The 26,848-nt window shown below is 45.6% G+C and overlaps 1 protein-coding gene across 22 annotated transcripts in view; it reads left to right on the top strand.

The window, feature by feature from the left end:
* MCF2L (MCF.2 cell line derived transforming sequence like) overlaps positions 1–26,848 on the top strand; it is an 828,274-nt gene that overhangs the window by 243,761 nt on the left and 557,665 nt on the right. Inside the window, exon 1 of one of the 22 annotated variants that reach the window (XM_069204964.1) lies at positions 20,720–21,017. The exons of the other annotated variants lie outside the window; for them this stretch is intronic. Within the exon in view, the coding sequence (XP_069061065.1) occupies positions 20,867–21,017 (151 nt within the window). The 5' untranslated portion in view covers positions 20,720–20,866. Of the gene's footprint in view, positions 1–20,719; positions 21,018–26,848 lie in introns of those variants that run through there. 22 annotated transcript variants of the gene reach the window in all.

Raw genomic sequence — 26,848 nt, 5'->3', positions numbered from 1 at the left:
GGTTCTTTTAATGTAACGAGGGATGAATCAATGGTACATCAATTGTGCAACCAGATCCTTCGTAGTCCTCAATTGGAGGCGGGGTATCAGTTAGCTATGGTGATGCAGAGGGTCTGGAAAACAGGGGGGGAAGGAAGGGAATTTCCTTTACGGACTAGGTGGTCTCACACACTATATAGTGTCATGCTTCAACATATGACCACCTAGCCCCACCCATGTAGGACAGTGCCACCTGGGCAGACTCAACCTCACTGTTAAAGGAACAGGAGGGAGTGCGTAAATTAATTCTGGTTCTGGAAATAGAGGGATCCAGCTAAACTAAGGAATAAAAGCACCTAAACAGATACCTGTGTGAGTATTTAATAGAAGGTTCTGTTTGTTGTGGTTAAAAAAGTGGAGATTGGGACACCTCTGTGAGGACAAGGACTCACAGGGTCACCTATCTAGGAGGAAGGAGCCGACATGTTTCTGACCTCAGTAATGAGCTCTGGAAAGTCTCGGGGCATTCATCAGGGCGTGGGATCCCTGCTACTAATGCTAAGTGTATGAATAAGTGCGGAAAAAATATAATATAAGGGGCCTACCTTGCCAGGAAACTACCTGGGAGGGGGCCTATTGGAAGTAAAACAGACCAACAATGAGAGTAGCATTGTGACACAGCACTGCACAGCAAACCACAGCACACGTGAAGCAGATAATCATGCAGCAAGCAGAATTACTGGGTGCACAAGGCATTCATCACATAATTTATGGACAAAATCACAACTAAGTAGTGGACAGTAATACTAGGATGGTATGTAAGAAGTTCTTACCCTATCCCTAGAGGCTACAGGCCTTTGGTGTCCAGGAGAGGGAGTGTCCCCTTATTGTCAGACACTAGGGTTCAGAAGAAGGAGAAAGGGGAAAACTATGTGATGAAAAAAACCAAAGGGAAAAGAGGACCGGCCTCTAGAGAGGCGAAACCAAGGCCCCTTGGTGGAAGGGCACCTGCTTGGTTCCATAACACAAAAAGCGCCTGACCCAGAGAAGAAAGGGGGGAGGCAGAAAAAGGACGAAAAGATCAAATAGAAGGAGAAAAAAGGAAAGAAGAAAAGAACAAGAAGTTGAAAGACAAGGAACAAGGAAAAGGAACAGGAGAAGATGACTGAAAAAAGAGAAAAAGAAAAAGAAAAAAGAAGAAAGAAAAGAAGAGGGAGGGACAGGGGGAGAAGAAAAAAGAAGAACAAGCTAAAGAGAAAGAAAAAGGAAGAAAAGGGGAGGAAACAGAAGAGAAGTAGTTAAAGGAAGAAAAAGGGAAAGAGAAAGGGATGAGAGAGAAGGAAGCGTATTTAAATCTTATCTGTGTTGTCCAGAGGTTGCCGATCACTCACTGCATCAAAGGTGGGCGCTCACTGTGCGTCTAAACCGTCCTCTCCCAGGACCGCTTGGATGAAGTGGTCTGGGAGAGACGGGTTAATATAGTGATAATCGCCAGGGTTAATTGTAAACAGGTGGAGGCAATCACCGCCGCAGCCCGTGGTCCGGACGATAATTGGACGTGGGACCCGGAAGAGCAGCCTCCATTGCGGTCGGCCGGTTCGTTGTCTCCCCCGTGCCCCAGCAGCAATAGGATGTGGGGCTTGGAAGAGGAGCTTCCATTGCGGTCGGCCGGTTCGTGGTCATGGCCCTACCGCAGGTCTGCGCATCAGAAAGTGACGCAAGCCCCACGGGCGGGCAGGAAACGTAGTTCCCCGGCGGCCGCAGGGAAAGCCGGGGAGCAGGTCTGCCCGGCAGCCCGCGGCCTAGGAAAATGAAGCGGAGAAGAGGAGAGGAAATAAAAGTACAATAAATTAAGATAAAACGAGAAAGGAAAAGGGGGTGGGGGGAAAAAAAGGGGGCTTGGAAGGGACGGGGAAAGAGTCAGAAAGGGCAAAAGGAGGACGGGGGGAGGGGGCAAAAAAAGGGGGCGGCGGGGGCTCCTGAGAGGAGAACAGGAAAAGGGGGGGGGGGAGAAAAGAGGACAAAAAGGCGGAAAGAAGGAAGGAAAGAGGGATGGGAGGGAGGAGAAAAGGGCGGGGGAGGAAGAAGTAAGGGGCTGAGGGGGGGATGAAAAGAGGAAAAAAGGAGTAAAAGAAGGCAGGAAGGAGGGGGTGAAAAGAAAGAAAAAGGAGGAACCAAAAAGGGGGGGGGGGGGAAGGGAGATACGGGGGTGAGAGAAGGGTAGGATGGGGAAGAGAGGGAAAGGAAAGGGTGGTAAAAGTGCAACAGAGGTGGATGTGTTGGGAACACAGAAGGGCACAGAGGGCAAGAGCAGTGGGAGAAGGCAGGTGTGGCAGAAATACTGACTTGGTTCAATAGGCAACTAGCGGAGGACCTAATTTTAGAGAGAGAACCAGGGTATCTCATCGTTTAGACCAGCAGTATCTGTGTGCAACCTCCACACCCAGCGTTGTTCGTCCCGAAACAGTTTTTGTGACATGTTGGGGGTTGTCGGGGGAAGTTGCTCAAGGACCGTCCAGGACATGTCATCCGGAGAGTGGTTCTTCAGAAGGAAGTGACTGGTTAATTTTGTGGCATCGCGTTTACACCGGATCGTGCTTCTGTGTTCGCAGATTCTAGTACTGATCTTTCTGGTGGTCATACCCACGTATTTGAGTTGGCAGGGACATTTGATCAAATAAACCACATTCTTACTATTACAGTTCGTAAGAGATTTTTGTACCCATGGGGTTTTGAGGTCGAGGTTAATGGTAGTAGATTTACGGGTTAGGCAGCACACACTGCAATTGCCACAGGGGTAGTGGCCTGCTGGAGGTGGGAAATGCCAGAGTGTAGTCTGTCTGGGACGGGGCTTTCTTTAGGTCTTGTATGGACCACTAGGTCACGTATGTTGGTTGCTCTCTTATATGCATGTAGTGGTGGCTGGAATGGTAAGCCACCTGATGTGAGAATCTTCCAGTCATCTTTAATAATCTTCTGAATCTTATTGGATAAGGGGCTAAAAGTGGTGACACACACGATCTTCTCTAGGTCTGGTTTCACTGCCCGGGGCTGCAATGGCTGGTCCCTGTTGTTGTTGTGTGCTCTCTTGCAAGCCCTGTTGACCAGATGTGTGGGATAATCCTTTGTTTGTAATTTGGTGGCTAGTTTGTCAGCATGTTTGCGGTAATCCGCTACAGACGAGCAGTTCCGTCTCAGTCGTAGGAATTGTCCCACTGGGAGGTTATCCTTCAGAGCTCGTGGATGAAAGCTCTGGTATTGTAGCAGATTGTTGCGGTCCGTTGGTTCATAGTATACTTCTGTTGCCAAGCCACCATTGTGCTCATAGATGAGAAGGTCAAGGAAAGGTAGTTTGTTATCACCTATGGTCATGGTGAAAGTGAGGAAGGGGTTGGCCCCATTGAGCCAGACAGCAAAAGCAAGGGCCTCTTCCTTGTTTCCTGTCCAAACCAGCAGGACGTCGTCAATGTACCGCTTTCAGAGTTTTATCTGGTCTTGGTAAGGGTTGTCATCGTGAAGGACCACAAGTCTCTCGAAGTTGTCGACATATAGGCATGCCAAACTGGTGGCAGAAGTGCTGCCCATTGATGTCCCTTGTGTTTGTAAGATGAAACTTTCTTCGAATCTGAAGTAGTTCCTTGTGAGTGCAAGATGTGTGAGGTCCAGTATGAATTCGGGTGGGGTTGTAGATTCGCCCATATTTGCTTCTAACAGGTTACTGATCACTTCCAGTGTGGCCTCCTGGGGGATGTTAGTATATAGAGATTCCACATCTAGAGTAATCAGGAGTTCTTTAGTTTTGTCAAAAGATATGGATTCCAGTAGTAGTAGGACATCGGTGGTGTCCTTGAGGTAAGTAGGGATTCTTTTCACTAATGGTTGTAAAAAGAAATCCACAAACTTCGACAAGGGCTCTAATGCTGAGCCGATCCCGGATATTATAGGTCTGCCTGGAGGGGGAATCTTTTCTTTATATACCTTTGGCAGAATGTAGAAGTAAGGGATCTTAGGGTTAGTCTGTATTAGAAAAGCTGCCTCGTGTTCAGTGAGCCAGTTGTTCTCCATACCTTTAGTTACCAAGAAGGAGATTTCTTCTTGGATATCAGGAGTGGGGTCACGGGCAAGGCGTTTGTAATGTTTAATGTTATTCGAAGAAAGTTTCTTCTTACAAACACAAGGGACATCAATGGGCAGCACTTTTGCCCCCAGTTTGGCATGCCTATATGTCGACAACTTCGAGAGACTTGTGGTCCTTCACGATGACAACCCTTACCGAGACCAGATAAAACTCTGGAAGCGGTACATTGACGACGTCCTGCTGGTTTGGACAGGAAACAAGGAAGAGGCCCTTGCTTTTGCTGTCTGGCTCAATGGGGCCAACCCCTTCCTCACTTTCACCATGACCATAGGTGATAACAAACTACCTTTCCTTGACCTTCTCATCTATGAGCACGATGGTGGCTTGGCAACAGAAGTATACTATAAACCAACGGACCGCAACAATCTGCTACAATACCAGAGTTTTCATCCACGAGCTCTGAAGGATAACCTCCCAGTGGGACAATTCCTACGACTGAGACGGAACTGCTTGTCTGTAGCGGATTACTGCAAACATGCTGACAAACTAGCCACCAAATTACAAACAAAAGATTATCCCACACATCTGGTAAACAGGGCTCGCAAGAGAGCACGCAACAACAACAGGGACCAGCTATTGCAGCCCCGGGCAGTGAAACCAGACCTAGAGAAGACCGTGTGTGTCCCCACTTTTAGCCCCTTATCCAATAAGATTCAGAAGATTATTAAAGATGACTGGAAGATTCTCACATCAGGTGGCTTACCATTACAGCCGCCACTACATGCATATAAGAGAGCAACCAACATACGTGACCTAGTGGTCCATACAAGACCTAAAGAAAAGCCCCGTCCCAGACAGACTACGCTCTGGCATTTCCCACCTCCAGCAGGCCACTACCCCTGTGGCAATTGCAGTGTGTGCCGCCTAACCCGTAAATCTACTACCATTAACCTCGACCTCAAAACCCCATGGGTACAAAAATCTCTTACGAACTGTAATAGTAAGAATGTGGTTTATTTGATCAAATGTCCCTGCCAACTCAAATACGTGGGTATGACCACCAGAAAGATCAGTACTAGAATCTGCGAACACAGAAGCACGATCCGGTGTAAACACGATGCCACCAAATTAACCAGTCACTTCCTTCTGAAGAACCACTCTCCGGATGACATGTCCTAGACGGTCCTCGAGCAACTTCCCCCGACAACCCCCAACATGTCACAAAAACTGTTTCGGGCCGAACAACGTTGGGTGTGGAGGTTGCACACAGATACTGCTGGTCTAAACGATGAGATACCCTGGTTCTCTCTCCAAAATTAGGTCCTCCGCTAGTTGCCTATTGAACCAAGTCGGTATTTCTGCCACACCTGCCTTCTCCCACTGCTCTTGCCCTCTGTGCCTTTCTGTGTTCCCAACACATCCACCTCCGTTGCACTTTTTACCACCCTTTCCTTTCCCTCTCTTCCCCATCCTACCCTTCTCTCACCCCTGTATCTCCCTTCCCCCCCCCTTTTTGGTTCCTCCTTTTTCTTTTTCACCCCCTCCTTCCTGCCTTCTTTTTTCCTCTTTTCACCCCCCCCCCCCCTCGGCCCCTTCCTTCTTCCTCCCCCGCCCTTTTCTCCTCCCTCCCAACCCTCTTTCCTTCCTTCTTTCCGCCTTTTTGTCCTCTTTCCTTCCCCCCCTTTCCTGTTCGCCTCTCTGGAGCCCCCGCTGCCCCCTTCCCCCCCGTCCTCCTTTTGCCCTTTCTGACTCTTTCCCCGTCCCTTCCACCCCCCCCTTTTTTTCCCCCCACACCCCTTTCCCTTTCTCGTTTTATCTTAATTTATTGTACTTTTATTTCCTCTCCTCTTCTCCGCTTCATTTTCCTAGGCTGCGGGCTTCCGGGCAGACCTGCTCCCCGGCTTTCCCCGAGGCCGCCGGGGAACTACGTTTCCCGGCCGCCCCCACGGGGCTCGCGTCACTTTCTGACACGCAGACCCGCGGTAGGGTCATGACCATGAACCGGCCGACCGCAATGGAAGCTCCTCTTCCGAGCCCCAAGTCCTATTGACGCTGGGGCACGGGGGAGACAACGTATCGGCCGAAGGCAATGGAGGCTGCTCTTCCGGGTCCCATGTCCAATTATCGTCCGGACCACGGGTTGCAGCGGTGATTGCCTCCACCTGTTTACAATTAACCCTGGCGATTATCATTATATTAACCCATCTCTCCCAGACCACTTCATCCAAGCGGTCCTGGGAGAGGACGGTTTAGGCGCACAGTGAGCACCCACCTTTGATGCAGTGAGTGATCCGGCAACCTCTGGACAACACAGATAAGATTTCAATACGCTTCCTTCTCTCTCATCCCTTTCTCTTTCCCTTTTTCTTCCTTTACCTACTTCTCTTCTGTTTCCTCCCCTTTTCTTCCTTTTTCTTTCTCTTTAGCTTGTTCTTTTTTATTTTTCCCCGTCCCTCCCTCTTCTTTTCTTTCTTCTTTTTTCTTTTTCTTTTTCTCTTTTTTTCAGTCATCTTCTCCTGTTCCTTTTCCTTGTTCCTTGTCTTTCAACTTCTTGTTCTTTTCTTCTTTCCTTTTTTCTCCTTCTATTTGATCTTTTCGTCCTTTTTCTGCCTCCCCCCCTTTCTTCTCTGGGTCAGGCGCTTTTTGTGTTATGGAACCAAGCAGGTGCCCTTCCACCAAGGGGCCTCGCATTCGCATCTCTAGAGGCCGGTCCTCTTTTCCCTTTGGTTTTTTTCTTCATGTAGTTTTCCCCTTTCTCCTTCTTCTGAACCTTAGTGTCTGACAATAAGGGGACACTCCCTCTCCTGGACACCAGAGGCCAGTAGCCTCTAGGGATAGGGTAAGAACTTCTAACATACCATCCTAGTATTACTGTCCACTACTTATTTGTGATTTTGTCCATAAATTATGTGATGAATGCCTTGTGCACCCAGTAATTCTGCTTGCTGCATGATTATCTGCTTCACGTGTGCTGTGGTTTGCTGTGCAGTGCTGAGTCACAATGCTACTCTCATTGTTGGTCTGTTTTACTTCCAATAGGCCCCCTCCCAGGTAGTTTCCTGGCAAGGTAGGCCCCTTATATTATATTTTTTCCGCACTTATTCATACACTTAGCATTAGTAGCAGGGATCCCTCGCCCTGATGAATGCCCCAAGACTTTCCAGAGCTCATTACTGAGGGCAGAAACATGTCGGCTCCTTCCTCCTAGATAGGTGACCCTGTGAGTCCTTGTCACAGAGGTGTCCCAATCTCCACTTTTTTTAACCACACCAAACAGAACCTTCTATTAAATACTCACACAGATATCTGTTTAGGTGCTTTTATTCCTTAGTTTAGCTGGATCCCTCTATTTCCAGAACCAGAATTAATTTACGCACTCCCTCCTGTTCCTTTAACAGTGAGGTTGAGTCCGCCCAGGTGGCACTGTCCTACCTGGGTGGGGCTAGGTGGTCATATGATGAAGCATGACACTATATAGTGTGTGAGACCACCTAGTCCGTAAAGGAAATTCCCTTCCTTCCCCCCCCGTTTTCCAGACCCTCAGCAGCACCATAGCTAACTGATACCCGCCTCCAATTGAGGACCACGAAGGATCTGGTGTCACAATTGATGCACCATTGATCCATCCCTCGTTACATTAAAAGAACCCTGTACTCCCTGTTGTGTTTTTGTAGTTATTTTGGGAGCGGAGTACGGGTGTGTTCTTCTTTTGCCTTTCCCCTCTCTCCCATATACTCTCGCATTGTGAATTCATAGTTTTGCTTGTCATTGTTGCAGAGATTCCTTCTTGCACTCTAAACGTTTGTTGTAAATTCTTGGCAATAATGAGTGTGAGAACCCTAATGACTTAGCTCCCTTATTTTTTTAAATTTCTTATTATTACTCTGTCTTTGTAATCTAGGATACCTCAGATGACCATTCTGGAAAGAAGACGTGGTGGTGTTAAGAAATCAGGGACCCTAAACTCTTCTCAGTCATTAACTATAGTAATAGAGGAGAATCATTTTGTAGGTTAAGATTTTTTCAAGAAAGAGTCCTTATTGAAGGTGAGAATTGTCCACAGGAGGCCCAAGACCATTGTGTTATTTCTCTGTGAACTTGCTTCTTTGTCTTCATTTTCAGTTGTTTTGTTTAGACTTGGATTTCTCTATTATTGATTGAAAGATTGATGGTCTTGGGTTGGTCCTAGGCATCACTTTCAATTGTATTTGTTTTGCTCATTGGCATCGTATGATTGTTTAGAGCTGTTTGCATAGTGTTCAGTTTATTTGGCAAGTGTATCTACTGTGAGTAAAACGTCCTTCATCCCTGCGGAGTTCTGTTACTGTTTATATCAGCAGTTGAATGGTTTGAGTCTTTTTGGGGCTTTGGTTAAATCCTTTTTTGACTCTGTGACTTCTCCTAAGGCTGGTTTATTTTTCCAGGAGGCAAAAGTAAGTAAGTCTGCATGCTTATTTTCATGATCATCCATGGTTTCAATATGGTCTTCTAACTGATGTTAGATGTGTTTAGCATTTTACATAAAGATTAATTTTGTGCTGTTGTTGACAGCTTCTCTAGTAGAGTGGCTGCCTTTGCATCCTTGGTTGATTTTCTCTTTAGGGCACTTGTGAGGTCCCTCCTTGCCTCTCCAAACACCCCATCTCCAAGCACCACATACCCAGTACCGATTTCAGATGTATTTCGTGCAGAATTCTGATCACACTTCACTGTGGGGCAAAGGACTGGCTCTGAAGAAAGTTCTGTGCTTGCCTTAGTGTATCTTTCACTGATGCATCTACTGGTGTCTATGTATGTTTGCCTGTGCAAGGCAACTGGTTGTCTGAATTCTGTGGGTTGTTGGAGGCAGCATGTAAGCATTATCCATCCCAATTCATACTCATACTTATAGTTTCCTTTTTACCTTCAAAAACAAGCAGACATCTCAGGTTCCTAAGGAGACTGTCTGCTTCTCCCAGCTTTGTTGTCTTGCCTTGCACAACTCCTACTTGCTGGAAGTCCTCTCATAGCAAGATCCAACCAGTTATCCCTGTGTGGATGTTCCCAATCTCCATGTCCTAGGCCAAAGCCTCAGTTCAGTTTCCTGCTCTCAGGCACCCCTGCATCACTGGTTCTCCATCCAGGACTGAAGCTATGATCTGTCCGATAACAAGGTGATTGGAGCACTTACATCACCAGGCACATATTCGGCAGATAGACGTTTTGCCCCGAGGATCGTCTAATGCATTTGGGGATGCTCGATATTTTTAAGATGAACAGACCTACAGGGAGACCAGCTAGTACCAATTTTCTCTCCGGGGTGGGGCTTTGTCACTGAACAGCCACTGGGGTTCCCTTGAAGAAGGTGGCAGAAGCAAAGCACTAGTTCTTCAATCTTTGTGAAAATCTTTGGTTCTTGTTCTATTTCATGGCAATATTCGGTACTGGCTCTCATGCCTCCACGCTCCTTACCCTCCAACCCACTGTACATTCTCAATCTTGTTGACAAACTGAGTATTCCAAAAGATCTAGAGTCTAAGCAAATCTTTAGCGTTCTAGCATTGATGCATATGATAAGTTAGGATCTGTAGGACTCTGTTTGAACCGTGTTAGGGCCTGTAAGGCTTAGGGGGTTATTTAGAGTATATCGGATCTGTGACATCCTGCAAAAGCTATTGGCTTTTCTGACACTCATATTGTATACTTGTGTGTGTCCATGCATAACTTTTAAATAGTGGGCGGGCATTTGACAATTTTTGACAGATGACCCACATCTGCCAACCTCTAAATTAACCCCCTTAGTGTTTGACTGTTTTTTTTATTTCTGAAATCATCAAGTTTGTATAAAATACTAGAAAGTAAAGCACTCTACTGCCTCCGTTTTGTGTACACATTCAAATATAATCCACTACTGACATAAGTGGTGTTGTGCACTCATGAGTTGGATAAAGCAGAGTTCCACTGTAGCTCCGAACATTGTGGACCTCAATTTGAGTGCCATGGAAAGTGTAAAATTGGAATTACGGGTTTTGCGCAAAATGTGTGGTATTTTGCACTACCAATTTGAAAAGGAGATGGAAATGGAGCAGGCACAAAACAGTTCAATGAAGTGGAATATTATGTACAAAAATGGCTGCAGAGACTGTTGACACTCATTATTCCCCATTACACAGTGCAAAAGCTGGAATCTTGCACCAAAAAGAAACCTCTACATTGTGCGAGCAGTATTTAAAAACTCAAAGTTCCTTTCTCCAGTAACAGTGAATAAAGACAGTAGATCTGGTACCTTGACAATAATCGAATTTGGCAAACACAAGATCTACAGCTGTTCTCATAAGCATTGACATAAATGAGTGATGTCTTAGCACTGGCCAGTAGTTAGGCCTAAATGCCTAGCAGCCTTCAAAGTCAGCTCTAGAAACAGTGATAGCAATTAGCTATTACTGAACCTGCAGTACAAAACAACTAACAACCCTTTGTGAAGGATGATTAACACTAGGAGTTAAGCGATTCCTCCTTGAGGTCAGGGAAATTTCTAGGTATAATAAAAGTGAACAGTGGCTGTTGGAAGCAGCACGTTCTTCTTGGCTGAGGGAAGGTCCTAGCCAGGCAGAACCTACCACTCCCATCAGGAGTGGGTGATTATACTCACTGTATAACCTGCACTCGCCCTTGGGTAGTTTGCCACGGAACAGTCAGGCTTATCAAAGAGACACTGTGTAAAGCACTGGCACAGCACCTCCACTTAGTGTACTTATTAAGTGTCACAAACGAAACTTCACGAGGTGTATGTAAAAAAAGTTTGTATTCAAAACACACATGAATTAACATCATGTGAGCATCATGGAAATTTGAGCACAAATCACATTCAGAAATATCACTAACAGAATGAGGCCCAACAGTGTTAATATGAAATCCACAGTATGTACATGTGAGAAAACGAATACTCCCACATGTGGTACTACCGCTTTGGCAGCATAAGACCCATCCCAACGATCACCTCAGTTCAATATAAAACAGTTGTAGGATCCATCCTGGTTCTGAATGATAGCAGTAATGTATACATAAAGAGAACTGCAGCACTTTTGAAATAGCTCCACGGCCTAGGCCTCACCAGTAAACGTCAGTGTCAACCACAATAGTAAACAACGTGAATGGAAATGCGGCTGCGTGGTGGAATCAATCCCAGACACTCACTCCCACACACTTACTCTGCACCGCCACGCGGTGCCAAGCATGTCAGCCAGGCTGGCCTACACACACACTCACTTTCACCACCCTAATGTGGCGCTCTGACAACTGGCAGATAAGGTGTAAATGAGTTTGCAGACCCCTCTAGGACCCAAACCTTCCTTCACCCTCCAACCAGTTCCCGCCCCCTCGGAGTTAGAATGAAGCAACCTTTTTCATGATACTAGGCTGTTCGCAGCCGGTGGTTACAGTTTCCTTGTCCCGAGGCAAAGGTACAGGGGAAGAAGGAGATTAGACAACATTTGAGAATTGGAGATTTGGTCCCCACTTGAGAAGTTTACATAGGGGTCTCCACACCAACCTTCGGGCGCAGACCTGGGTTGCAAAGCAAAGGGGGAGGGTAGCCTTGGGACACACTGTTCACAGTGGCGTCCGCCAAGCCTGACCCTCTACTTCACAGATAGGTACCAATTCAGCATCTCCCAGGACAGGAGGTACCACGTCTGGGTTGTGATGACTTGGACCGCCCCTGGCATCACGTTTGCACACAAAGAGTTTACCAAGATCCATGCCCCCAGGTATGGGCAGATGGACTGGTGCACGATGATCTGAGTCGCACCAGACGCTTCCGAACGCAGATGCAAAGTGCCCAATGCAGGGCCTCCCTCGGATGAGACCAAACATCTGGTGTGCGATGACTTGAGTCGCATCAAACAATCTTGCTGCGCATGAAAAGTTACCACTGCTGTGCCTCTCTGGAATGAGACACAATATCTGGTATGCAATGACTTGTCCCACCAGACAATCCTGCTGCACACAAAAAGTTACCAATGCAACCATCTCCCTTGAATGAGACACCCCACGTGCTGCACGATGACTTGAGTCACACCAGGCACTTCTGAACACACAATCAGTTTCCATTCTGCACCTCCCTGGAATGAGGCACAACGTCTGGTGCGTGATTACTTGAGTCGCACCAGACAAATCTGGTCACACAGACGCCAGTTCAGCATGAGATAGAATGCGGCACTGCTCCAGGTACGCCCCTGCCTCCGAGGGTCACAACCAGTGACAAGGACACCGCACGCAATGAGCTTGCAGTCGGTGGTTGCACAAGAGAAATGAAGCACACTCGAGAACAATGTGCCATGCGGGGTCCCGCAGCCAGTAATCTGTTGAATACCAACCAAACGCTTATGCATGACGTGGCCCCACAGCGAAGGGCTGCACTCATTGAATGCGGGCAGTAGTTTGCAGGCTCCGCCCCAGGCCAATCTGATCTCAAGGTCCAACGCTCACACTGTTGCTATGAGGTGGAATCCAGCAGCCTACGTAGCCACATAGGAGGGCACCGCTCTCAAAATGACATAGTAGATGGTGCGGGTCCCTCGCAGTAGGTCTTTGATGTCCCTGAACGATCCATGCGGAACAGAGGGCAAGCCAACAAGCCACACTTCAGGGTGTCATACTGCTGCAAGCACTGTGCCCAGGCCAGTCATAATACAGGAAGGGGCGCGATTCCTTCCCAGAACAAAAAAATACTCCTGTGCTCAACAGATTCCTCTGGCAGTGTGCACCATGCAGTACAGAGACTCCGTCCTGCGCTCCTGCAAGTATATCTCTAAATTGCTGAAGTGTGATCCCCTGAAGTGGGCCTTTGAAGTTGGGGGTTGTTCAAAGGGTTCATCTTTGAACCACAGGTGTCTCCTCTAAATTTTAGCCTGTCTGCCATGGGACCCTGGAATGTAGATCCTTATCTTTAGTAGTGCCATGATCTGAGCCAGACAGGTCAAGTGTCAAAACCTCCCTCTCCAGTCTATCCAGCCAGGCCCTCAGATGACAGAGGTCTCTTGTTTTGGTTGTCCAAGTTTTATAGCTGTCGCTGGGGAATGACCAGATTTGTTTTCCCCCAGACCCCAGTGAAATGAACCTTGAAATAAAAAGGCACACAAAATACATTTTAGAACATGGAAACACCAACTTTCTAGAAGTGGCATCTCCATGGTATTACTGACAAAACCACCTTTACCACTGGAAAGAGTTTGTCATTGAGAATCTAATGATAGTAAACATGATGAGGCTGCTCCACTGCAATCCACTATTGCAGCTAGAATTAATTATGAACTTCCTCCCACATTAACCTATGGGCAGAGAAGCTCTCAATGGTAGTGAAAACCCATGTGGGCATTCTTCACACTTTGGGCCCACAAGCCCTTGCACACGCACAAGCCTGCAGGGGCAGGCTGGACACAATCTTTCAGAACACCACAAGGATGCAAGTGCACCCATACATGCCTGCTTTGTCAGGCTCAGTACATATAAAAAACCCTAATGGGCAAGTGTGCACACACTGGCAAGTTGTGCCAGGCTCAGTATACATTTGAAAACACCAATGTGCAAGTCTGTGCATACAGGCAAGCCATGCCAGGTTCAGTACATACCTGAAATCACCAGTGTGCAAGTGTGCACATATAGGCAAGTCATGCCAAATTAATGAATGCATTTTCCCTTGCGCCTGTGCAGTATTACAGACATGGCACAAGGGCAAAGAAGCTGTGGGTAGACTCGAACTGTGAGGCTGTTCAGTGGCATAGACCAGGGCAGTGTACCCGACACCTGACATGGCTCCAGCTGTGTTATGTGTAGTAGAGGTCTTTCTTATTCTTATGATGAAACAAATGTTCACACTTTAATGAGGCGCAGCCACTTTTGGTGTTTTAAATGCCAAAAGTTATGTTAAAAGTAGTTTTAGTTATTTTCTAAAGACTAAGTCGTTTTGAATGACTCTTGAATATCTCCTCATTGGGGTTTCAAAACTGTGAAGGCTCCAACCTGCCCCTCATTTGATCTGTTGCCGCCCTGGGCCCTTCTATCCTTCATAGAGTCCATTCACTAGTAAAATATGCACATTTGTCTTTCGTGACTTGAATTGGGCCCTCATTCCCCGGCAGAATCCCAGTCTCCCTTTCATGCCAATAGTCTTTTCTAAGGCCATGGGGCAATTGGTCATTCTGGTGTGCTAACGGATGACCAATCAGATTGGCCAGAAATCTCTGCATATACTTTGCAGTCTGGTTTGCTGACCCACAGTCTCAGCTTGCCTGAAATGTCCTAAGCTTCAGTCATTTTGACTACTCTTTGTAAGATAGCTAGAATGGCCAAAACTATCCACAAAACTCTGGAATGAAATGGGCAAAGGCAGTCTCATTGGGCAGCCGGAAGGAGAAGAATCAAAAGCAGGATGCCCTGCATCCCACTCTGGGTTAAAGGAGACAAATCCACATGGAGTCTGACCATTGTGGTTTTTAATCTGATGGCTGATAAGCAATAGTTGGGCAGAACATCCCACATACCTCAATCCCTGCTTATTATTAACGTGTGATTAGACAGCAGCTGTCTGTGGTAGGTATAGTGAAAACATATTACAGGTTTCATCTGCGCCATATTGGATAGGTGCAAGGCTTCCTGCCCAATTTGCTTTGTTGGATGGTAGTGTATGGTGTGTTGTGTTGGGATGTGTTTATGTGAAAAGAACGATAGCCATTTTTGGCAAATATGTCTTGTGATGTAAGCATGTGACGTGTTCTATTCAATGTTTTTACTTTGCAAAGTTTTATGTTACTTCTTTTGCCACTGTTAGACATATGATAACTGACAAGATAGAAAAGTGTGAGGTTATTAGGTGAATGGCAGACATGCCGACCATTACGTTATGATTAGCAGGTAAGTACGGTGCCAGCACTCCATATGGGCTTTGGTGCTTGGATTGTCACATGTTAAAGAGTTGTGCACATGTATCTAAGAGGCTCTTTTCTGCTTCTTATCTATAGCGGGACCTATGCCCTAGCATTCATTGCTGTTCCTTAGCATGCTTCAGGGTTTTTCTCTTACTCACAAACATATCCATACTAGAATCCTAGTTGCACCGGAGCACATTGTGTGTTTATTGCTATTAAGCACTTGTAAACACATAACTCACTGTTAGTAGAGCCTTTAGTAGTCCGGGATATGACTTTTGAAATGTTTCTATCACAGACCAGAGTGATTAGGTTGTGTGGATACGTGCAATCAGCATGGAATGTCAGTGTTAATGAGTTCTGTGTTTTTCGGTGGGTGAGTCCAAAGGGCTGAACCAAACTGCTCCTATATTTGCTCTATACAGGTCCCACTAACTGGCAAATGTACATGTGTACTTAGTAACTGCAGGAAGTGCTGTAGGGTGCCTTAATAGAATATATTCTGACTTTGTTTGATGTATGTTCCGTATTAACATGTGCTGTTGTATGATGGTATGTGGTAGGCGTAATGCTGAAAGCATAATCACAGTAGGACCAAAATTCCAGATGATGGTAGGAGTGAAACTTACAAACCCAATTAAATCAGGGATTTCGAAACCAGTTCCAGAAGGGTTGCGTCCATACCGATTTTCAAGGATGAAGATTGAGTATGTAAACAAGATCCGAGTAGATTCATGGTATGTAACATTTTTGTGGACCTACCCTGATTTCTGATTTAAAGCAGGAATACTTCACACTGCTGTAAATAACAACTGAAACAACAATCAAGTTTGGTGACGAGTGCAGAACCTGTTCAACCTCTTAAGGCTGGGGTAGTGCCTACAGCTGTACATGTAATACAAGTCTTCTTAGTGAATTAGAGAATTTGTGTGGACACATGGAACCTTGTGCATTTGTTAATATTCTGTTAGAGAGTCTGACCTTTTACTTGCTTTATCGTTCCTGCTGAAGTGCTCGTAGTGAAACTGCAATAGGTACTGTACTTGGTTTGTGTTAGTCTATTAAGCAGTTGCAGACCTGCCAACACAGAAAAGCCGTTTCATTGTGTGAGGGAGGGGTGAAGGTTTGTGACGAGGTGGGGCTTTCAACTTATAGAGCCTGATGGGGCAGAAAAGGGGCGAGGAAGTGGAGATGAGGTTGGGCTTAGAGCCCATGTTGGCCTAAAACGTCTCCACTGCCCTTTATAAATAAAAAAAACAGAAGCAAAGATTTCTGAACGCTCTGTGGTGTGTTTTGGGTAGATTGCAAAGTCCTTAATAGTTCTTTGAGGGTGCAGAGACTGTTACACATGAGCTCTAAACCCACGCTATCAAATATTTCCAGCTCACCCTCTGCTCACTTTATGATATTGTTGCTTTGCCTAGTTATGTATAGAAGCTGCCAACTGCCTTCTGCAAGGAGGCTGGTTTCCCAATGGAATAGGAGGTTTGTCAGCACAATTAAGATCTGGTGACACAACGCACCAGTAGTGCCTGTGGCTGTCTCGCAGCAGTGCCCATAGAGACACGTGTGAATATTGAACTGGAAAAATGTATGTCATAGATATTCGAACGGTGTTAATTAACTGCACAATAAAGGATTATTATTATTATTGATTATCCCGGTATTTAAATATCTATCCTACATCCAATGCAGTCTTTACATTCAAAGTGCCTTCTGCACTAGAGCAAACCCAGCCAACGTGCACCTTTCTAAATCCTTCAGTTTAATCTTACTTTCTCAGAACCCAGAGGTGGAGTGGCAGTCTGCCTTAAACAGCCCCTCCCCTCTTCCAGTCTCCCTCGCCAGCTGGTACCGCCTGGTACTGTGCATCAGACTTCCCCCTAACCTTGCTGGAAGCACTCCATCCATCAGTGCCCTCTTTTGCACTCTTCGTCCTCATCTGTAGTCTTGCAGATGAAAAACAGAAGGCTTTAGTAGTCGCTGCCAAAGTGACTACTCGAACTGGTATGAACGTGAGGCATTAACTGCGGCTGCCCTGGAAGAGGAGCCAATTAAATGTGCATGCTGTCCTCAACAAAAAGTCACCATTTGTAGAACAGCGCCAAAGATCTTTAGTCAGTGGAGACAATGCATTGTTTCCAAGGGCTTACAGGCATAAGCTAATTTCTTCCAAGTTGTGTGTTGATTTCCCTTTAGTGCCGTTTCAAAACTCAGGAAACTGTCGACTGTAGAACTGGAAGGCCCCGTACCACTACAGTGGGATTGATATGGTGTTTCCCTCTTGACCCAAGTAAACGATACTGAAAAAATAATATTGAACCCGATTCAGAAACATGTATGTGTACCTAAGTAGAACGCGGCCTAAACTGTGACATCTTAATTCACAGAAGCTGGATATTGAGACTTTTCTGGCTGCAGACAAGGTGCAGTACCATAGACAGTCTACTAATCTAGCATGGTAAGTTGTCCACAATGTTATATGTGGAGGGATCAGTGGGAAAGGAGGAGTGTCTGGATATTGGACAGGCAGCAAACCGCCTTAGACTGCGGGTATTCGCAAAAAAGTTTCTACTTCTATCCGCTGAAAACCACATAATTCACAAACTGTTGAAACATTTCTTTTCACCTGTACTTTCTAATTATTCTGTCCTGTGCTCTGTTGCATGACTAGGACAGCATGTTCCTGGATGAAAGTTCACTCTGGATGTACACTGACTGAACACAGAAATAAATACATTTTGAGTTGTTTCAGCCTGGGAAACATAAATAAAACTATTAGTGTTAAAAAGGTAAGAAGCACATTTTGAGGGCGGGTATTGGGTGTAAATTCACTAATATTTCATATTTGTGTAGATGAATCAGTTTCCCCACAGAGACAAAAAAAATAAAAGTAAAAAAATTGTTCAGAAGAAGATGCACAGATCGATTTAGTGAAGTGTGGTGGTACTTGTAAAGCGCACGAATACCCAAGGGTGTCTTGGCGCCCAGATCTAGGCGCAAACTAAAACAACATCCTAGGAAACAGGTGATGTGTAGGATTCCAGTGAAAGGGAAACAGTAAAAAGAATAAAAACGGATATTGTGCTTAAAACCACTAAAAGCAATTAGCTATAAAGAAGAGGTGAATAACCAAGTTTTCAGCAACTTGCGAAATTTGTGATAATTAGAAAGATTACGTAGGTGGGGTGGCATTTTCTTCTAAAGCCGACTTGCTATGTGGGTAAATCCACGACCACCCCCAAGAGACTTTATTTATGTTGCTGACAGCTACCAAATGGGATGATGAGGATCTTAAGTGTCGATCTGGATTGTGCCATCTGATTTTCATCCCTAGGTAGCTAGGCTTAATACCATATATACCTTTGTGAACCAGGCACAGTGCCTTAAAAGCCCCCTGCTTTTTATAGGGGCCCAGTGGAGAAATACAAGAGCATTTGCCACTGACAAGGACTTAGGCATTTTGCGGAATCTGAAGTTTTTAAAATACTTTTTGTCTAGCCCCTAAATACAGAGCATTATAGTAATCAAGTTTTTATTAACTCCTTCAGATTACTGGTCCTTTACAGATTTACTCCTGCAGATACATTGAGGAAATAAATGTACTTGTGCGGGAGTATGCATAGAAATGTACTATGTGCCTTTTATAAGAATTCGCAGATATTTTTGTGACTCCGTTAAAGGGCAAGAATCTGCGCTATTCCTAGGCATAACTCTTCAATGCATAGATATCTGAATTTGTCCCAGTCTTTTCTATGTAAGCCATTATCTCTCAGTGCCTCTTTTCCATCATCAAGCCATGCTGGAAGTGCCCATTTAAAGGCTAAACCTTAAAGTGTGTAAGTTTTATTTCACTATATCAAGGTTGAAAGTATTCACCCAGAATAATAATACATAGCCGGAGTCGCCTACCGCTACATCAAAGGATAAGTAAATATATTTGCTATTCTAAACTCCACCTGTTCTTACCCTGTGTGGTAAGTGCAGTTAAGAATAGTAATGTATCCATACACTGCATTGTAGGGGTTAAGTCGATTTAGTGGAAGCACTTCTATTGTCATGGGAAAAGTCTCATACAAAATAGTGATGCCACTCCCACTATGATCTATATATTAATGGTCATTTTAGATGCTGTGTTCAGTGGCTAGGTTTTTGACTAGCTTTTTACATGGTATGTTTGAAAAAGAATGCTGTTGCAGTTTGTGGACTATGAGGCATATTAAAGAAAGTGCCTCTGGGGTACAGAGGATATTTGCATCCGTGTTTTGTACCCCGGGAGCACTTTCCTGTTATAGAAGGGAATGTAGATGCTCGCGTGTCCCGCTGTATAATTCTAACTGACATATCACACGTGGCCCTGTGCAAAAGAGGGATCACTTCGGCTTTGTGCCCGCACCATATTACAGATGTAGTCACAGAGGTGAAAAGGCCTTCAGGGGTAACACTTTCTGTGTGTCACATAAAGGTGGTACACAATCAGTGTGCTTTGTGAGGGCATCACTCAGGAGGGAGACAGTGGAGCTGAAGGACCCACGGCATCCCTCTCTTCAAATAGAGGACCGCCCATCATCGGGGAAACCTGCTGCTCCGTCTTTCACTAATGCCTCTCCTCATATTAAGGGTGCGCCGCGGTGCTGACACTGAGGCAGTGAGCCCGATACTTCTCTTGGGCCCTCTGGTGCGGTACAGGGGGCACAGTACTTGCTAGGCCCTGGCTGAACGTATCTCAGTGGGAACTGCCGTGAGTGCCAATCTAAACAGGAACTCTCAGCTTCCTCTGTCTCGGCCCGTAAGAAAGGCTCGGTAGCAGCGGCCACTGCATCACTTCCCCGCCTAGCCTAAAGAAAACAGGGAGCCGCTTCCTCCCCCTCCCTGGTGTATGTGTCTGTTGAGCTTGAAGTTCCTTCGCAATATAAAAGCTTGACGTTTTTTTCCACACACACTCACTCACACGGCACTGGACGTAGGTGAACATGTTCGCAGTGGATTCCGACACCACTGAGACCATCGGCCGCAGGACAGTGACGCAGTGCTTTTGGGAGAGACCCTCTCTTCACCGAGGCAGCCAGAATCCTCTCAGTGTTCGCCTCCTCTCATTTGCCGGCTTCAGCACAAAGCTCGACCTCCAGGGAGAAAAGCTGCTTGTTGTTGGCGTCGCAGGGATAGGAGGTGTAGTGGTGACAGGCGCGTTCGGGTTGTGCGTGGCTCGATGCTGATTTAGGACTTTGTAAAAGAAGCCGTGGAGAAGGCAAAAAAAATACAAACGGTCACCTTGAGGAGCGTGCACACTAATGAGGAAGCTCTCGCGGCCGAGCCTCCGCCACAGGTCAGCTCCGGTGCTCCCAGCCGCAGGGAGGCCGCGCGCGCTGCTGCAGTGAATCCCAGGGAGAGGGTGGCGGGAGCGGCTCGCGCTCGCAGGCTCCAGGCGGGGACAAGGTGTCGCCGGAAGCTTGCACCTACCGACTCGAAGACGCGCTGAAATACATCTCCTGGCAGCTGTGGAGTCTGCTGGCTTCGAGATGTTCGAAGCGAGAAACAAGAGGCGATTTATATGCCCATACTGCTTTGTATTTATCTGAGCAAAATGTGGCCCACTGACACACTTCCAGAGTGGCCCATTTGAGTGTTGCAGATAGTGAATTTGCTTCTCTAGAGGCCCACGGATGGATTAGGAAGCCACCCTTTTACAACTGGACTCAGTCGAATTTGTTTAACGTTGGCATTTGCTTATACGCTTGTCGTCTGTCACCGCTTTGTGTGATGTCGCTGGAAGACGAGTGGGGAAATATCTGAATTGGCTTCAGTTAGATCTGTCCAGTTGGGTTTGGACAACACATTGAAACTTCTATTGACCTGCCTTTTGACTACACTACTGTACTTTTCTGGTAAATGTGCATGCACTATGACGCAACGCGGCTTTCTAAGAGAGGGACACGACAGTCACCACAGGCTCTTCACCAGAGCCAGTCACATTCTCCACCATGTTTCTACGACCCTGCAGCGGTCACTTCCGAAAAGGCACAGAAGAAAGAGTTCTCATCCGTCCTGGTTTGGTGAGGTGGCACTTCGAAAATGACTATCTTCCATAAAATTCTTGTATATGCCCATCGCTTATGAATGTTGGAGGCTGCTTGGAGTTTGTGTGTGTATCTTGGTTAGACTTCAAATGTTCAATTAAAGACGTGTTAATTTTTTAACCTAAGTGACATGGTATACCAGTCTCTTTTGTAGGTAGGCAAACTTTGGCGGTGGAAACCTGCGCTCAACAGAAAGGCTATAAATAGCAGTTAAGTCAATTATCTAGTAAATTGGTTTCTTCCAATGATCTTTAATGCTGTTATTTCAAGTGTTTGTAGGTGATGTACTCAAGAAAACAACTGTTAGTGAATATATTTTTTCTACACTGGTAATTCAGCGGAAGAGTTTCAGACAACCAGAAAGAAGCATTTAACTTTATTTTTATCCCTGTGATTCTCTACACAAGTAATTTTGTGCAATCTGTTCAGGAATTTGCACCTTTGCTATCGGATTGGCTGGGTTGGGCATGCTGACTAGTTCTAATTTCTGAAAGTTAATATGAAAATTGTGTTGCCAAATGTGTTGGCTTGAGCCAAGGTCTTTTGATTTCAATAAAATTACATGTAGCTATATACTTACAGAAGTTTGCATTCAGTCTTCTTGGTATGTTGTTGTGTCATTCACATTTTTTCCACCCACTACAGCGTAGACTAGTAATTACAGAGTCATAACACATTAACCCAAAAAAATAACTTTGGTTAACTTATTCAGTGCCCAGCAGCTGCTTGCATTGAACCACATCCTGCGTGGCCACTGAATGACCTGCACATCTTGAATTAGCTTTAAAACCATTCAGATATGGCTGCCTCTACATGATTCGCATCGTCATGCATGTGCAAGCATGGGCTGCCATCTTTGACTGTTTTTTTATAAAACATTTTGAAAAAAAACATTTCGAAATGGCAGGCTGGGCGTACACTTGTGGGTATAATTTTGCATGCATGGGTGGCCATTTTAATTTGAGGTGTTGGCCATCTGACAGCAGAAGCTGCAGTGGCTTACATGTCTAAAAATAGTAAAGTTACTGTGATCTTGAGTGTAATTGGGGCAAATGTGGGTTAGGAAATGTTTGGGAAGGCGTCAAATGTGTGGCAAAAAATAGCAAAATATCCTGTAACTTTTGTGATGCTGCTGCCCATAGATAACTACATAAACTATATTTGGTCCAACTATTCACTTAGCTGATATATAGACTTAGTTTTACTTATTCCTAAAGCATAGATTGTTGCCATTCAAGCACATCAACAAAACATAAGAAACTTGAACATTTTCATTGCCAGTCATTAATGTTCTTCAGCCACTGTATTGCTATGAGATCTTATTGGGAGGGGAGCCCGTGGCGTGCATGTTATACAAAAATCCCTGCAGTTGGGCAATGAACCCACTGACCTTTCTCACTGTAATCCATCCAGTTTTCTAAGCGTTATTAGAACTTGTGATCTTTAGGCGACATACAGCCTTTTGGGGTCAGTCTACTAACCCACTAACTCATCTCACAGGCACTGCAGTTTATGACCTGCAGATTATACACTCGATGAAGACGTACGTACAGTGTGTATAAATTATGCTTTTACTTGCCCCCCTACGTTGTCACCCAGTGCTTCACCTGTGCAGGTGGCTTCAAGTAGAAGTGAGGCATGAGTTGGAATCAAGAGTAGGTCGCCTTAGTAGCATGCTTCCTAGTTGAGCTCTTGCACTTATTTTTAAAACAAATGTTATTGTTCCGTAGGTATGGCCCTGTGGTATAGTATTATATGTAGGGAAAACCAGAGAGGCTGTCCCAGCACAAACAAGACCCAGCGTTCTGAGTAATAAGAAACGCCTAAGTGAAAAGTTTTGTATTTAATAATCAGCTTGTGTTTGAGGCTCCTTCGAGGCACCTATGCGACATTGGGATGTTGAGAAATGGCATCATCTTTCCCTTGTACATTGTAGCAACGCCATCCATGAGCTGCCTCTACCTCGATGCTGATTGGTTGAGGCGAATGCACCATGTTGTAGGCTAGGTTTATTCATAACTTTCTAGGTTGTGAACAGTTTGGATTTCATTGTGTTTCCAGAGATTACATTATTGAAAATCATTGTTCCAGCACGAGAAGATGCTAACGGTCTTCTCGCTGGGCGTTTTACGGGGTTGAACGTCTGTTCCTTTATGAGACTGGCTTGAAAAGGGACAGTATAACGTTTACTGAAGCATAGTACCTCTTCCAGTCGCTACACTTAACCTTAATGCACAATGAATTCAGGGGCGTAACAAAGGCCCCCGCGGTGCAGGGTGTGTGGGGTATGGAGGCGAGCTCCAGGAAGCCCCCTCAGCACAGCACCTGGCCTGAGTGAGTCCGGAGGGGGGGGCACCCTCCATGTTTAATGCCAGGGGGGCGGGTCCTTCCAGTTGCGTTATGCCACTGACTGAATTTTTAAGTGGGCTCAACTGCCAAGTTCATATGAAATGCTGCATTCAAACGTCATGTCTTGCCATGGGAACTAGCATTACGCAACATGCAGTCTGCAGACAACACATGACTTTTTATGAGTATTACATACGTGTCCCACCACACAAATCTGATTTGTTGTTGCAGTGGATACATCTGGTGTTGTGTGTAATGTGTCAACAAGTTGTGGGTGGGCATAATTAGGTCACTAGAATTATTACCTCTGTGGACCAATTCATGCTGCAGGGTGACCAAATTATGCGGTAAGAAAAGGCAAACTGCGTGGCACGACGCACCACATTCAGTAGAATTATTATTTCACTATATTGTCACTTTACACAAAGCACATATGTTTGGAAAAACGTTTCACCTCGTTAGTACCAAAGTAAGACATGGAAAATACAAATATTGGTATTACCTGATATGGTAGGTGACCAGTGAATCTTCTGGAAAGGATCTGCAACTAGGAGGCACCAAATGCTGCAATTTGTTTTGTAAGTTTTGATGCATATGAGGTAGGATTTTTTGTTTTTGAAACCTGCAAATTATTCAGCAGATGGTGACATGTTTAAGTTTGGTAAACACATAATTATGATGAAAACGTGACAGCTGCAGAACTGTTTAATTCCAGTCACCCTGAGGAAAACGTGCACATTTTTTAAGCATTTCTTGCGATACTCTTTTGATTTACCACTATCTTATTAAATAATTAAGCATCATTATTGTTTTTCGTAATGAGAGGATTTAGAGGGTGCAAAAAGAGCATTCACAATATCAGTGTCACTGTCATACTGCGATCATCAGCATTTGTTGGCGAGGCACGATCAGAATGCTTCTCTTAGTCTTACATTTGGACGGTTTCCTTGCGTCTTGCAGCGGCAGCTCCTCCGCTATGGTGGAAGAGCGTTGCCCCCCGACAGCAGCAGAAGCTGCAAACCTTTCACAATTTAAGGATAGTAAACTGTGTTTATTATCCTTTCATTGTGAAAGGGGCGGGGCCAATCGGGATGAGTGGAGTGCACTGTGCACTCCCCTCAGTGCACATGCATGTTTGGCCGGCCATCTCGGGCCGGCCAAACACACATGCGCAGTAGGTTCTCTCCAGCCCTGCACTGTGTTGCTGGGTTGGAGAGAGCAAGCACAGGCTCCCAGTCTGCCTTGGAGCGCCCTGGATGGGTGCTCCAGCCAATCCTAATGCTGCTATAAGCAGCTTCAGGATAGGCCGCAGGTCAGGCTTGGAGCCTGTGCCTGCCTGCAGCGAAGGGAGAAAGAGGAGCGGCGCGGATCAGGTAAGTTTTTATTTTTATTTATTTATTTGTTCTATTTTTATTAAATGTCCCCCCCTTATCTCTACCCCCTGCGTGCCGCACCAGCCCCGCCCCTTGATAGCGCAGCAAGCCGTAACTGCTGTTTTGGTGAAGCCTCTCTTGCAAAAATAAAAGAGAGGCAGTGTATGACTTAGGATAAAGTAGTCCCCTATGGAAGTGGTGCCTTCGGGCTGATGTGTGGACACGAGGCAGTGTCCAGGTCCATTTCTTCTCTTAATGTAGTTGAGATTTGAACTGTGAAAAAAGATACATTTTGTTGGTTTCTCTTAGTTAACCTGGCATCACATAAACCTGACAGAGCACAGGAACAAGAGATTAGATCTAAATGGTTTTGGACTCACAGTCGAAATCAAGAAAGAATACGTCTGAAAGACAGAGCCACTATCATGCCCTTTATTGATGAGAGTTTCCGCTTTTGAACTCTAAGACTTTGCATGAAAGCCGTCTTTCATGAAGTTCAGCCTTGAAGTAGTGCGATATGTACAGTCTGCTGTGTTGTTCAGCAAGACATATAGGTGTGATAAATAACTGTAGAGAGAATATGTGCTAAAATATAGTAAGGTGCTTTGTTATATGGGGCATTATAGAAGCCATACACCTCTATCGCAAGTGGTCCACAGTTTTTCATGTTGTCCCAGGAACAAACTTACCATTACTATGGGGTTCAACAGCGGAAGCTCCCCCATTAGGGCGGAGGAGCACCCCCACCAGCACTGCTGCAAATCCTTTATCAAACGAAACAATAATAAACCAGGTGCTGGGCATTGGGGATGACGAGGATGAGGGGAGTTCCCTGTGCACATGCGCTGTAGGCTCTCTCCAGCCTGGCACTGTGTTGCCAGGCTGGAGAGAGCAGGCACAGGTTCCCAGCCAATCCCGATGCTGCTCTGAGCCACGTCAGGATTGGCCGCAGGGCAGGGTGGGAGCCTGTGCCTGCAGCTCAGGGAGAAAGAGGAGCGGCACGGCAGTGGATCAGGTAAGTTTTTTTTTTTTAATGACATTTTACCTCCTAACAACCCCGACCACCCCATGCTCATGTGCTGCACCCACTCCTCCCCTTGTGAGCGCCACAAGCTGCGACTGGGGTTCGATATTTCCCTGGTGTGCAGTTTGCATTCGATTATGATTTATGCACCTCCCAATGAAAGATGATAAGCTAATTGCACATGTTGATCCTCATTCCATGGTACAAAATCTAGGCTTGTGTGCTATTTGCCATGGCTACTTCCACCAGATTCAAAAATCATATATGCTTGATCCTCAGAGTCTGTTCCCTGTTGGTAATCGATTTGGAGGGTAATGGTGGGGTTGTGCTGAAATCGGGATTAGGGCTCAACTGGAAATGAATGCCATCTTATTTTCAGTTGAAAATTGTCTGCCAGCGGTAGCTTGCGCCAAGCCTTCCTCTGGGGGTGATATGATCTCCTTATGAAAATTGACCATGAGATCAAGGAGTTGTGAGGTGGTTTGGAGAAGGCGTGCATAATTTGAGTTTTAATTGTCCTGTGTACAATAAATAGTGTGTCTGGTGTTCACTAGCACGTCTATGTTAGGTACTGATTTACAGAGGTGGGCAGTGACTAGAACTGGCGTAAGGGCCCGTAGAGGCTAAATATTAGATCGTGCATAATAATTCAGGGATGTGGAATTCCTATCGCCCGACGCCCGGGACATCTTGTTTGGGGTCAAGGGCAACAAGTTTTTATGTTTACTTTGTCCTTGGGACAAGTAGGCCCAACCCCCTGCAGCACAAACCCTTTGGCTGCCTGTTTACAGAGAGTGGAACTCTCTGCAGTTGAGGTAATGTGTTTCCAAAAGATAGTGCTGTTCGAACTTGTATTTATGGTTCATTATTTGAAAGCCTTCATTATTAGGGTGCGTGCTGTAAATAAATGTTTTAAGGTCACACTTCACTACTGACGTTGGTTCCAGTACAAAAAAAAAAAAACGTGTACACACGTTTGAAAAGTTTAGGCTAAGAGGCTAAGTATAATGCTCCCAGAATGCTCTCTGATTATATGCAAATGAAGTGTCATTTAGTAAAAT

Source organism: Pleurodeles waltl, chromosome 8 (genome assembly GCF_031143425.1).
Source record: "Pleurodeles waltl isolate 20211129_DDA chromosome 8, aPleWal1.hap1.20221129, whole genome shotgun sequence".
In the NCBI taxonomy this organism is placed as follows: Eukaryota; Metazoa; Chordata; class Amphibia; order Caudata; family Salamandridae; genus Pleurodeles; species Pleurodeles waltl.
This window is presented reverse-complemented; position numbering and strand designations above follow the sequence as displayed.